Source organism: Bubalus bubalis, chromosome 17, assembly GCF_019923935.1.
Source record: "Bubalus bubalis isolate 160015118507 breed Murrah chromosome 17, NDDB_SH_1, whole genome shotgun sequence".
Classification (NCBI taxonomy): Eukaryota; Metazoa; Chordata; class Mammalia; order Artiodactyla; family Bovidae; genus Bubalus; species Bubalus bubalis.
The window spans coordinates 69,262,944-69,276,681 of record NC_059173.1 but is presented as its reverse complement, the minus strand read 5'-3'; the positions used below and the strand labels follow the sequence as shown (position 1 = coordinate 69,276,681).

Sequence of the window (13,738 nt, the reverse complement as noted above, 5' to 3'; positions counted from 1 at the left end):
TGGATGGTAACTCACCAGGCTCCTCTGTCCTTCCATGGGATTTCCCAGGCAAGCATATTGAAATGGGTTGCCACTTTCTTCTCCAGGGGATCTTCCCAACCCAGGGATCGACCCCAGGTCTCCTGCATTGCAGGCAGATTCTTTGCCAGCTGAGCCACCAGGAATGAAAAGTGCTGTATGCTGTTTAAACCAGTCTTCATTGATGGACTCTTGGGTTCTTACCTTTTGGTTTTACAATGCTGCAGTGAATAAACTTTTTTGTATATCATTCTATATTTGTAAGATATAACTGTAAGATAAATTCTCCTGAGTCGGGAGGCTGGATTGAAGTATACTTTTCATACTATATAATTTTGGTGGTAAGTACCGTTACTTACCACTATAAGTATGTGGTAAGTTATGGTAATTTTAATGGTTGGCTTTACTCTTTCCTTATCTTTACCTACATTTTTTTCTTGTTGTCTTTTAATATTGTCTATTATCTGTCTGAGCAATGCCTTGCAGATAGTAGACAGTAAGTATTTGCTGTCTTAATGAATAGCTTTAAGTAAGGCAGTATTACTTCTAAGGCTAGTGCGGTAATACCTGGTATGCAAAGAAGGAGTCAGTGAATTTAGTGAAAGAGTTAATGACCATAGGATTTTTTTAAAAAAGAGAATCCGTTGTATCAATAGCAATAAGGAAATTATGGAATGGGCTAATCTTATTTTTTTTAACTTGATGTTGTTTTATCATAAATTAAAATGATATTCCATCATTTTAAGATTCTAAATGACCTTAGGGCAAATGTAATCCTATACTATATGGCAGATGAGACTTTTAAGGAAACATTCATAAGGAAATTGTCCAGTGAGTAAATCAGAAGGTTAATATAGAGAATTGGCCAGGCAAAAATCGAATCTGCGTTAGGGAGCTTTAGATAACGTCAGTGGTCTAAGAAAATTCTGGCAAGCTTTTAAAATAAAATGCTTAAACTTGCAACAATATATGATTATACCTTATGCATTCAACTATCTTGCTATACATTCTAGTCTTGATTGTTTTATGATTTATATCTACATGAGCTGAAGAAACATTCTAAAATATTTAAAATGTGGTATTACTGCTCATGAAATATGAATGTGCAATAAAAATCTCTTGTCATTGGGTAAGAATGTCAGGCTGGAGTGCTGCTCACGGTTACTAATCCTTGTATATGAAACAACTAATCAGAGAAGACTGTGGATACTGAATAGGAGAGCACTCAGATGAGGTTCTGTTCTCAGAGTAAAGATGATCAGGCATTAAAACACACTTTACCTTGTCAGACTTATTTCAATGTGTACCTGCCAGATATTACACATCACAGTGACAAAATGGGCATGTGTCTTTAACATTTTTTTCATGCTTACTCAATAATCTGGCATGAACATATGACAGAATGATTTCATCAGGCCTCAGGGATTGTGATATTGGATATCACAGTGTAAGCATTCATAAGACATATAAAGATATACCGTATTTTAAACAAGTTTAATTTATGAAAATCCACTTGTTTCACAAAAAGATGTTTTGCTTTATAAATGATGTTTTCAAAATTACCTTGAGGTATCATTTTCATCATGCATTTGAATTAGAATTCAACCTATAAATATGTATTTTCACTAAATACTGTTTCAGAAACATGTAAATATTCTAAGTACTGTTCTGGAAATAATTACAAGAACAGTAATTAATAATCTTTTGACATTTCTGAAAACTCCTTACAAGTGTTTGAAAGTTGGCTTATACTTCTCTTGAATATTTTCATTGTTTTAGAAATTTTAAGAGCTAAGCTGTCATGTTCAAATGACTACATTGGCTACAGAATATATATATTTACAATTAAAATAGTATGAAATATAGTTTTAATAAAAGTAAAGTATTTAGATATGCCTTATTGAGATATGCCTTATAGGAACTATCTCATAGTATCTTTTCATGCCTGGCAATACTTCATTACTTGTACAACACTCAAATTAAATATATGAGTTTATCATATAAACTCTACCCACAGTTATCAGGCAGCTCAGCAACCAGCACACATATGGTATCTGAAACCAATGTTGTTTTTTTATTCTTTGCTAATATACTTCATAAAGATATGAATAGATTTTACATTCATGAACAAGTTTCAGTCTTCTCTTGTTAAAAAACATAGATAGTACCAGATTAGTTAGAATGATTTCTGGATGTAACTGGAACTTCCTCTTGCTATGGATTTTTTTTTTCATATTTTTTTAAAGCAACAATCTCATGTAATCTTCATAGATGTTACACCAAACACTTAGAAAACTTTTCTTTCTGTATCAGACACTGACCTGTGAACCTGGGAGAGAGATCATGAGGCTCTCAACAAAGTCAAGAACATTGTTGGCAAAGTATTGCTTACATGCTAGTAGAGAAAGCTGTAGTAAAAAAGAAATTAATTATAGTAAAATCTAATTACATTTTATATTCCCTTTTGTATAAAAGTATAAATATTTATATTCTTCCAGTTAAAAAGGTAAAATCTTGGATCAGTTGCTTAAACTCTGGCATTAATTCATTTGATTAATAAACATTTTGAGTATAAACAGTTTGGTTTCTTAAGTTGGCAAGGACTAGTTCAGTTTTCAGAACTATGACACTGGCCTAAGTAACTCGCTTCACTCTGATGGAACACTGAGCTTCAGACTAGGTCAGCCTTCACGTAGGTCCGCTGGGTGTGCCACGGATGCAAGGTCCGGACTGCTCTTTACCTGCATTATTTCTCAGGCCTGTGTTTGCAGCAAGGGGCCTCGAGCAATGAGGTAGTGTCTCCATTCAGGACATGCTGCTGGCCCTAAAATGATGGGTCGCTCAAGCTCCTGGAAAGCCACCTGCTGCCCATGCAGGCTTCGCCTGGCCCCCTGCCTGACCCTTAGTGACTGGGTTTAGCTGACGTGAACGTGCTGACTTCAGCACTGCCGATTTCACTGTGAGTATGAGAGAGCCTGTCGCGTCTGGTTCCGGAGTCCCGTGTCTTGCTTCTCCTGTCTTTTCTTCCCGGACTCTCTAGGCTGAGGGACTGTAACACTCACCTTGTTTCTCTCTACTTAGGGGGCAGTTTCGTCCTGCCTGAGAAGAGTTGTTTCCTGTGTTTTGTCCAGTCTTCCAGTTGTTTATGACAACATCTTAAGTCTACTCCCAGTTATACCATCATGCCTGGAAATTGAAATCTAGGATTTTTTTGTTTGTTTGTTTAGATTTACCTGTTAAAATTCATCATCTTGGAAAAAAAATTCATCATCTACTTTTTGTTCCCCATGAACAAAACAAATACACAACTTTATTCATAGCGACACTATACACAATAGCCAAGATATGGAAATAACTTAAATATCCATCAACAGATGAATAGATAAAGAAGATGTGGTACATATATACAATGGAATATTACTCATACATTAAAAAAGAACAAAATAATGCCATTTGCAGCAACATGGATGCAACTAGAGATGATCACACTGAGTGAAGTAAGTCAGAAGGAGAGACATACCGTATGGTATGAAAAATATACCATATACTATCATACCAAATACCATTTATATTTAGATGGATAAACAACAAGGTCCTACATTATAGCACACTGTATTCTATAGCCTATGATAAACCATAATGGAAAAGAATATTAAAAGAGGAATGTATGTCTATGTGTAACTGAATCACTTTGCTGTATGGCAGAAATTGACACAGCAGTGTAAGCCAACTATACTTCAGTAATACAAGAATGGAAAAAAAAAACAAAAACAAACAAATATACAGCTTTTAAAGACTCTGTCTAACAACTGAACTCCAGTATCTGAAGCTTTGTGATTCTTTTGTATTTTTGTCTTATCTTTGATTACCTTTGACAAGGTAATTTTCCCACAATATGGGGATATTGTATTTGCAGCACTGTTTGTAAAAAAATCATTTGAGGCTAGGATGAGGAGGCAGCCAGGTCCTAAGATGGTCCCCCAATGACCCCATCCAAAGCACAGTCTTCTTTGTTGATTGTGGTTAGACTTTGTAACTTCACTCTAACAGAAAATGGCAGAAGTAATGATATGTCACTTTGCAGATTAAGTTATGAGAGCATGTGAATTCCATGCTGTTCTCCCTCTGCTGCTCTTGGCTCCTGGCTCTGGGGGAAGCCATTGTAAAGAGGCTCACAAAGTGAGGAGCTGAAGCCTCCTGGAAGCAGCCATGTGGTTGAACTTGGAAGTGGCCCCTCCACATAGTCTAAGCATAGGCGACTGCAGCACCATCCAACCCTGGGAAAGAAGCCTGTTGGAATCCTGAGCCAGAACCACTGAGCTGAGCTGCTCCTGGATCTCTGACCCACAGAAACTGGCGGATGAGAGAAATATTTGTTGTTTTAGATGAGTAAGCTTGGAATAATTTTTATGCAGCAATCAATAACTCATAAATATGATCTATTTCTGTTTGCTTCTGCCAGTTGCCAAAGTGACAGGGTGTTCCCCTCTAAGGGACAGCCCAAAGGGAGGGACCCAGAAGGGATCTCCCAGCCCTGGAGAGGCCCCGTCCCAGCCTCTGTGACCCATGCATCAAAGTCCCACTCAGCAGCCAGCTCTTGGCTCTCCCCTCTGAATTATATGGTTCCCAGGGGAGAAGTGTCCTGAAATTTGGGTTGTATTACCTGGACTTCCTTCCCTGCCATTCTTTCAATAAATCTTGACTATATTGTGAGTTCTTTGATGCTTGCAATTGGTTATTTCTTTACATATTTTGTCCCTTTTTTCTAGTTGTCCTGTGAGGGGACTAGAAATGGAAGTCAAACTCCACTTTTATTTCTGTATCTGAGAAGTTGCATAGTACATCTTAAGTCACAAAGCATATTCAGCTGTAGGTTTCAATATGATAGCTTACTGAATTCTCTAAGAATTTTGTGCTGTACTTTCCATCTAATACTCGGAAGGGTACTTTTCTGGTGGCCAATCTGATTTGGCTGCTTGTCAGTTTTATGTGATGGCCTTGCTATTTTCCAGCCCACATGGATGGGTGGTAAGGGGTTAACAGATGTTAATTCATTTTTTGAGTTTTACTCTGGCAGACAAGGATTGTGTTTTGATGTTATCTGGGTAGTAGGGACAGAAATAGCATATTTTCAACTATCACATTCTGTTTGAATCTTTGTTATTCTCTGCAAAGTTAACGTTGACGGCTTTTATTTTTATATACAGTTTCTAGTAAAGAAGTAAATAATCTTGTATGGTTTAAGTACTAACTCCAAATCACATGGAGTACATATGTTCTCTGAAAAATGCTATGATAGGGGAATTAGTAGTTGGAATCTTAAGCTCTTATTTTGGGGGAAATTTTTTTAAAGTAGATCCATAAGTGTTGATTTGGAAAAAAAAAGCCCAAATGCATTCTTACTGGAAAAAAAAAATAGCTGTATACTCAAGGCTTCTGGGTGTGTGTGCACACATGCATGTATGTGTACACTTAAATGTATATTTAAAAGGATACAGAGAAATGAGGAAGAAGATTGAATATTTGGTATGGAAGGAACTCTTTTTTTCCTTATTCATCTGTGAATTATTTGACTTTTTATCATTTCACATGGCATTTTCTCAATTAATTAACTAGTTAATTTAAATCCTGAGTGGACATATATTAGTAACATAATCATATGTTAATTTTAAAGAATGGTATACAATGATTTTATTTTATCATCCATTTTATTACTTCTCTTTCCCATGGTCTCTACTAGATATTCAGTTTACACATTTAATTGTTCTAAGTTATGAATAGTATGAATGCCTGTCTCATATTTTTTCCTTTATCCAAATGTATAATGCTTTTTAGTTATATATATTAGAGTTATTAAATTTCTGTCACATTTAAGACTTGAACAGTTGTCAATTAGTGTATACAAAATCCAGAATCAGAAAATTTGGAAAGGATTTAAATTCTGTCACTTAACAGTTGTAAAACCTTGTACAAGAAATTTAACCAAGTTTCCCTCTCGTCTTTTCCTCCACCCACCCCTGCTCACAGAGTCAGTATTAACAACTGTTCTCCAGACAGTTATTTTCTGTCTGAGAACATGAATGACAGTAGCTTCTTTCTCACCTACCATACAGGTTTGGGATGAGGAACAAAAGAGCTTTTGCATGCTGTGCAACAATATACAAATGTAAGGTGTGATTGGTTGGAGTCCTTTGCGCCATTGTAAAGTGTCAAGGAGAGACCATGCATCAGACATCCAATTTTCTGTATTTTAAAGAAGGAAAAGATGTTGAAGGAATCAGTATCTATGAAGCCACAAATCTAAGGAAAACAGTCAAGTATAACATTCGTAACTTGAGAAAAAGCAGCAGAAAGTACTTTATGTTAAGGGGATGAGCCTTCTGGATAATGAAGTATGTTGGCCGTGCTGAAAGGAAGGGAGTGCAGGCCTCTCGCTTTGGGAGGGATGAGGGGTGGAGGGAGGGCAGCTCTGCCAGGTGGCTTCTGTCCCTTTTATTCCTCTGGATTTTAAAAGCATGACCTGCCTCTGGTGCTTTTGATTAGTTTAGCATCAAGTGTGGGGCAGTGAACATCAGTTCCTGACCTCAGGGAGAACTTTCTGGGAAGCTGTGGAAATTAAACAAGTATAGGAAAATCTTCCTCTGGAAAACTTCCCCCTCCTCACCTATCCCTTGGACAGTCCTCAAAAACTTCCAAGTTTTTGGTCTGTTTCTTTAAGTCATAAATACAGTTACTTAAGGATCTATTGGCTATGACCATATGGTAACAATCTTAATAGCACAAGGGAAAAAAGGCAATATTTTTAGCTCTTTTTTTTTTTACTATATATAGACTTAAACAAGAAGATTGATAGTGTACTTCATTATAAAAATATTTTCTATTTAATTACCTACTATAGTCTATTCTGAGTTATTATGTAGCATTATGTATGCCACTATGATCTAACAGTCTTTTTTATTTTATGTATTCCTCTCTCTATCTTTTCTTCTGTCACTTGAAAAATATACCCAGTAGGATAGAGAAATAAATGTTAGCTTTTAAAGGTGGGTAAATATGAAGGTCCTATTGAAGTACACTAAATATTGATATATCTTGGGGTATAAAGTAGAATTATTTGTTTTCATGGTTCTAGAAATGTATTTGGAGAAGGCAATGGCAACCCACTCGAGTACTCTTGCCTGGAAAATCCCATGGATGGAGGAGCATGGTAGGCTGTAGTTCATGGGGTCGCTAAGAGTTGGACACGACTGAGTGACTTCCCTTTCACTTTTCACTTTCATGCATTGGAGAAGGAAATGGAAACCCACTCCAGTGTTCTTGCCTGGAGAATCCCAGGGACGGCGGAGCCTGGTTGGCTACCGTCTATGGGGTCGCACAGAGTCGGACACGACTGAAGCGACTTAGCAGCAGTAGCAGCAGAAATGTATTTTTTAAGACTATAGACTTAAGATTATATCTTCCAGTTTTATTTAACTAGGCCCTGGATATATTGGATATATAACAAACTGATACTGAATGATAAGAGAAAATGATATTTGATCAAAAAAAAGAATAAAAGTATCTTTAATAGAAAACTCTAGATTCTTAGATGATAAGACCTAAAATTCTGTTTGAGTTCTGTCTCAGTCAGTTTGGGCTGCTATGATAAGCACCATAGACTGGGTGACTTGAGGACTGTATTTCTTATGGTTCTGGAGCTCAGAGGTCCAACCTCAGGGTGCAGCGTGGCCGGGCTCTGATGAGAGCCCTCTTTCTGGCGTGCAGACAGCTGCCTTCTTGCTGCGTTGTCTCTTTCTGAGAGCTGTCTTGTCTCTTTCTCTTTTATAAGGGCACTAATCCTTTTTAAAGGGCCTTACTCTCACGACTGATCTGACTAATCACCTCCCCAGCGCCCTGCCTCCACATACCACCGCACTAGGGCTTCAAACATGACTTCTGGGGGGATGCAGACATTCAGAGAGCGGCACGTTTTAGCAAGGCTGTTTCTCAGTGCGGCCCTGGGACTTGGATAAGAAAGCCTCTGGCATGAGCCTCTTCAGGGTTTAACAGGACTGGTGAAAAGAGCTCTAAGGATTTGATGTTTGTCAGAACCTCATGCTTCATATGTTATTCCTATGCTCACTGAATTACTTTTCCTTTTCCCCTTTTAACTAATTTTAGTTTTTCTTGGTCTGGAAGCCTGGTTTAGGAAACACTGACATACAGCAATTCAATTATAAATTTTAGTTGAAAGCTAGGGGTAAAAATAGGGTTTCTATGTGGATGTGGATATTTTAGACCAATAACTTATTACTATTATTTTAATCAAATAATTTATGTCAGCAACTTTTTTTTTTTTGTATTCCTTTCATGTTAGCATGAAATTGTAGCTGGCAATAAAACAATACCTAACATTTGTTGCATTCTTACATGTACTAGGTAATGCTGTGCATTTTAATCAGAATATCTGATTTAATCTTCACAGCAACCCCATGACGTAGATCGTATAATTAAGCCATTTTATAGAGGTGAAAATTGGAGAAGGAAATGGCAACCCACTCCAGTGTTCTTGCCTGGAAAATCCCACGGACAGGGGAGTCTTGTGGGCTGCCGTCTATGGGGTCGCACAGAATTGGACACGACTGAAGCGACTTAGCATAGAGGTGGAAACTGGGGCTTTTAGCAGTAAAATAATGTGCCTAGGTCAAACAAGTCATAGATGGCAGAGTCAGAATATCTGTGTTGGGGATATTGCAGAAGTTTACAAATCTCACTTAGGAAGGAGTTCCACATCACATGATAAAATTTTATATCAGCATTGAATAAATCATTTGACAAGATATATACCTAGAGTGGGGTATTAGGGATCATCAAAATAACAGTGTTGAGATAACAATACTTTTCTCCCCCTCCTCCCCCACTTCAGTTCAGTTCACTCACTCAGTCATGTCCGACTCTCTGTGACCCCATGAATCGCAGCACGCCAGGCCTCCCTGTCCATCACCAACTCCCGGAGTTCACTGAGACTCACGTCCATTGAGTCAGTGATGCCATCCAGCCATCTCATCCTCTGTCATCCCCTTCTCCTCCTGCCCCCAATCCCTCCCAGCATCAGAATCTTTTCCAATGAGTCAACTCTTCTCATGAGGTGGCCAAAGTACTGGAGTTTCAGCTTCAGCATCATTCCTTCCAAAGAAATCCCAGGGCTGATCTCCTTCAGAATGGACTGGTTGGATCTCCTTGCAGTCCAAGGGACTCTCAAGAGTCTTCTCCAACACCACAGTTCAAAAGCATCAATTCTTTGGCGCTCAGCCTTCTTCACAGTCCAACTCTCACATCCATACATGACCACAGGAAAAACCATAGCCTTGACTAGACGGACCTTTGTTGTCAAAGTAATGTCTCTGCTTTTGAATATGCTATCTAGGTTGGTCATAACTTTCCTTCCAAGGAGTAAGCAGACACACTGAAACCATACTCACAGAAAACTAGTCAATCTAATCACACTAGGACCACAGCCTTGTCTAACTCAATGAAACTGAGCCATGCCCATGGGGCAACCCAAGACGGGTCATAGTGAAGAGATCTGACAGAATGTGGTCCACTGGAGAAGGGAATGGCAAACCACTTCAGTATTCTTGCCTTGAGAACCCCATGAACAGTATGAAAAGGCAAAATGATAGGATACTGAAAGAGGGACTCCCCAGGTCAGTAGGTGCCCAGTATGCTACTGGAGATCAGTGGAGAAATAACTCCAGAAAGAATGAAGGGATGGAGCCAAAGCAAAAAGAATACCCAGCTGTGGATGTGACTGGTGATAGAAGCAAGGTCCGATGCTGTAAAGAGCAATATTGCATAGGAACCTGGAATATCAGGTCCATGAATCAAAGCAAATTGGAAGTGGTCAAACAAGAGATGGCAAGAGTGAATGTTGATATTCTAGGAATCAGTGAACTAAAATGGACTGGAATGGGTGAATTTAACTCAGATGACCATTATATCTACTACTGCAGGCAGGAATCCCTCAGAAGAAATGGAGTAGCCATCATGGTCAACAAAAGAGTCCTCCCCCAGTAAGCATCTCTAATTAAACCATGGAAGGCTTTTGTAAATTAAATCAGTATAATTAATACCAGAATAGATGTGGTAACTGAAGCTCAGATTTGCAGGTAAATCTTTATTTGCAGGTAAATCCTTAGAAACATACCAGTGGTCCAACAGTTCAGTTCACTTCAGTCGCTCAGTTGTGTCCGACTCTTTGCGACCCCATGAATCGCAGCACGCCAGGCCTCCCTGTCCATCACCAACTCCAGGAGTTTACCCAAACTCATGTTCATTGAGTCGGTGATGCCATCCAACCATCTCCTCCTCTGTCGTCCCCTTCTCCTCCTGCCCCCAATCCCTCCCAGCATCAGGGTCTTTTCAAATGAGTCAACTCTCTGCATCAGGTGGCCAAAGTATTGGAGTTTCAGCTTCAGCATCAGTACTTCCAATGAACACCCAGGACTGATCTCCTTTAGGATGGACTGGTTGGATGTGATATTGGCCAAATTTTCGTAACAGTATCACTTAATATGAAAAGACAAGCTCAAGTCAATTACCAATTCAAAAGATGTAAAATTGCTGGTATAGAAGGCCGTATTAAGTACCAGGTTAGTATTTGTTGAGCTAATTGGGTTCATTTGTACTTTAACATCTGGTTCGTGTTTTGTAAATTGGAAATAGTTGGCACGGTGTGTGTGGGTGTGGATGTTAGTTACTAAGACCGTTGCTAGCGACATCACTGGAGGCTAAGAGAGACCTTGGGTTTCACCCCTTCTTTGGCCCTCCAGTGTCTTGCCATGTCCCTTTATGTAGCTCTAGAGAGAAGCCAGTTGGTAAAGGAACCCTGAGTTGTAGTTCATGGGGGTCAATCTGTGAGACACAGCGGAGCAGGGCCAGGGCGGGCTCACACACGTGCTGTGCACACACGGCATTTGTCGGGGCAGGCTTTGTCTCTCTCCCTTTTTTGATGGGACAAGAGAATGAACTCTTGGTCGAGGGAATTTTTTATGGTCTTTAAATTCTCATTTTTTTGCTTCCTTATGAAACATGAAATTCTTCTTTAAAATGGTGAGCTCTTTGAAGGCAGGAGTCTTATCACCTGGGATCTGCTTCAGTTCTAACCTTCCTTTCCAGGATTTCTAAATAAGGGTTTCCCTAACAGACTCTGCTGAGGGGGTTCCATTTTGTGATGAGAAAGTGCTTCAGAGGAAGCCTCTCCCTGACAGACCTGATTGTTAGGTGGCATCGTGTGGATGGGCGCTGCGACGCTGATGTCGCTTTTTTCACACATGGTAAATAGTTTGTCATGATTCTTTAAAACCTTAGCCTCCTTTAGTTAACTGCAGAGATGTTTTCTTGTTAGAAATCTCTTACATTATATATATATTTAATTTTTTGCAATTTTGGAAACAGTTTACTTAATATTTTTTGTTGTTGTTGAGTTTCTGTTTGACTTTTTTTTTGGGGGGGTGTGAAGATTTAGTAACTCAAAGTACTATAATAATGGTTGTTAAATTCTTTTGTAATTTGCTTTGCACGCATCTATGGAGTGTTGTGTATGCATCTGAGAAACTGCGACCTCGGGGGACTCTATTTGGACTAATAACACGTTCAGTGCAGGAAACCTTAGACTCAGTGAGCATTGTAATTTATCAACTTTTTTGAACAGAGGAGCAAGTTTGTTTTATTTTCTTTAGACTTTTCTATATATGGGCTTCCCAAGTGGCTCCGTGGTAAAGAACCTGCCTACCAATGCAGTAGACACAGGAGATGAGGGTTCGACCCTTGAATTGGGAAGATCCCCTGAAGCAGGCAACTCACTCCAGTATTCTTGACAGGAAAATCCCATAGGCAGAGGAGCCTGGTGGGTTACAGTCCACAGGGTTGCAAAGAGTCAGACATGACAGACTGAGCACATATGCACGTGTGTGTGTATACACACATATATACACACATATTCATATACTATATGAGGATATTGTGATTGTAATATGGAAGATCATTCAAGAACTATCTATTTACAAATTTATAATTTTATTAAAATGGTATATACAAGAGTTGGCATTTTATCTCAAAATTGAACTCACCAACTTCTAGAGCTTCATGAGCCCTGACCTGCACAGGTAACCATCACCTTTTGAACTTCAAAACAAACAGTGCACTTCATAATGAGTAACACTGTGACATGCTTATATTATAAGTAGTACACACTGGCTCTTCACAGTGGGACTGAGACTTAGAGGAGGAGAAGTACCCAGCAGCTGCTTTCTAGTCTGTCTTCTGGAAGCTTGCAGCTTCTACATGCTAAGTTTATGAACCATGTAACTTGACTCTATAGTGGAAATGCCATTTCTTTGGAAATACGGGTCTGACTTTCTATTTAAACAGTTAGCAAATTTTGTTTAAAATTTTAGCAAATTACTATTTCTGTTTGGGTCAAAGAAATTTGTTGTAAATTGAAATATGTAATTTTCAAGTGGCTAGTGTTAACCTAACTCTCTACAGTTACCCACACCTTCTGTGTTGTGTATTTTTTTCTTTTAACTCATTTGAATTAGCAGGAGGATAAATAAAACTGTAGTTTTCATAAACTAATTCATCTGAACAAACATTTGACTTCAGATTTATGTGGGGTTAAAAACACTTACCAAAAGAGTTAAATATAACAGCACAGGGCAAGCAGATGCAATTGCAATAATTATAACAATGATGTTATGTTTCTGCATGTGGTATCGATGGACTACTTTTCCAGATCAGTAGCTCTCAAGGTGTGGCCCCTGGACCTGCAGCATCAGGATTGCTGAACTTGTTAGAACTGTAAATTCTTGGGTCCCATCCCAGACCTACTGAAGCAGAAACCTTCAGTAGGAGGTGTGTGTGTGTAGGGGGCTGCGTTTTAACAAGCTCACCAGGCGATTCTGTGGACCTTAGAATACTTACTGTAAGTTGTCACTTTCCACTTCGAATCACTCTAATCCAGGTGTAGGTGATGGCACAAATACTCTAATATCATCAGTACCGCTGATGCTGATTTCATTTGAAAAGGTCCTTGTGGAAAAAAATTTGCATGACTATGTTTGGAATAAGGGAGATCTGGTTCTAAAGGCAGGGATATGTACACTGTTCTTAACTCTCATTTCTAGGGCACCTAGGCCATAGAGATGGGAGGTGGAGGAAGCAGGCGCAGGGCAGGACTTCTTGACTTAAGTGGGCTTGCTTTCACCTGTGTTTCACGAGCAGGATAAATGAAGGTAATAGACATGTAGATGATTTGCATGTTGGAAAGCTGTGTAAATGGGACTTGTGTAAGAGTCAGCGTCTCAGGGCTGTAGGTGAAGAAAATGTCAAGTCCATGTCCTCCTGGAGCTCTTTCTGGGGAGCTGCAGTTATATGTAAGTTGGTATGTTATAAATGAAGCTGTAAATGGGTTCTAACAAGCAAGCTGAGGCTAATTAGTAGAAAAATTTACAATTCAAAATAGGCCTATGTAGCAATGACAGTTTACCTGCTTATAGCTCAGTTAGATGGTAGTTTCAAACACAAGCAGTCAGTAAGTAAGAAAGCAGGCCTCTGAGAACCCAAAATCAATGTCAGTAGGCCCACTTGCGAATTGTCGTGCTCTTTCCCTGTAGGTTTGACTCAAAGTTCATTTTACAGAAGCCTTATTTGACTCATATTTTTTAAGTTCTCTAGTTCT

At 39.0% G+C, this 13,738-nt stretch overlaps 1 protein-coding gene and 1 long non-coding RNA gene across 2 annotated transcripts in view; both read left to right on the top strand.

Moving 5' to 3' along the window:
• Nucleotides 1–10,753: 10,753 nt before the first annotated feature.
• DCHS2 (dachsous cadherin-related 2) overlaps nt 10,754–13,738 on the top strand; it is a 266,320-nt gene continuing 263,335 nt past the window's right edge. The window contains exon 1 of the mRNA XM_044930576.2: nt 10,754–11,333. Within this exon, the coding sequence (XP_044786511.2) occupies nt 11,295–11,333 (39 nt within the window). The 5' untranslated portion in view covers nt 10,754–11,294. The remainder of the gene's footprint in view (nt 11,334–13,738) is intronic.
• The window catches only part of LOC123465045, a 37,646-nt gene continuing 37,232 nt past the window's right edge, over nt 13,325–13,738 (top strand). Inside the window, exon 1 of the long non-coding RNA XR_006640121.1 lies at nt 13,325–13,433. This is a non-coding gene — a long non-coding RNA (uncharacterized LOC123465045). The remainder of the gene's footprint in view (nt 13,434–13,738) is intronic.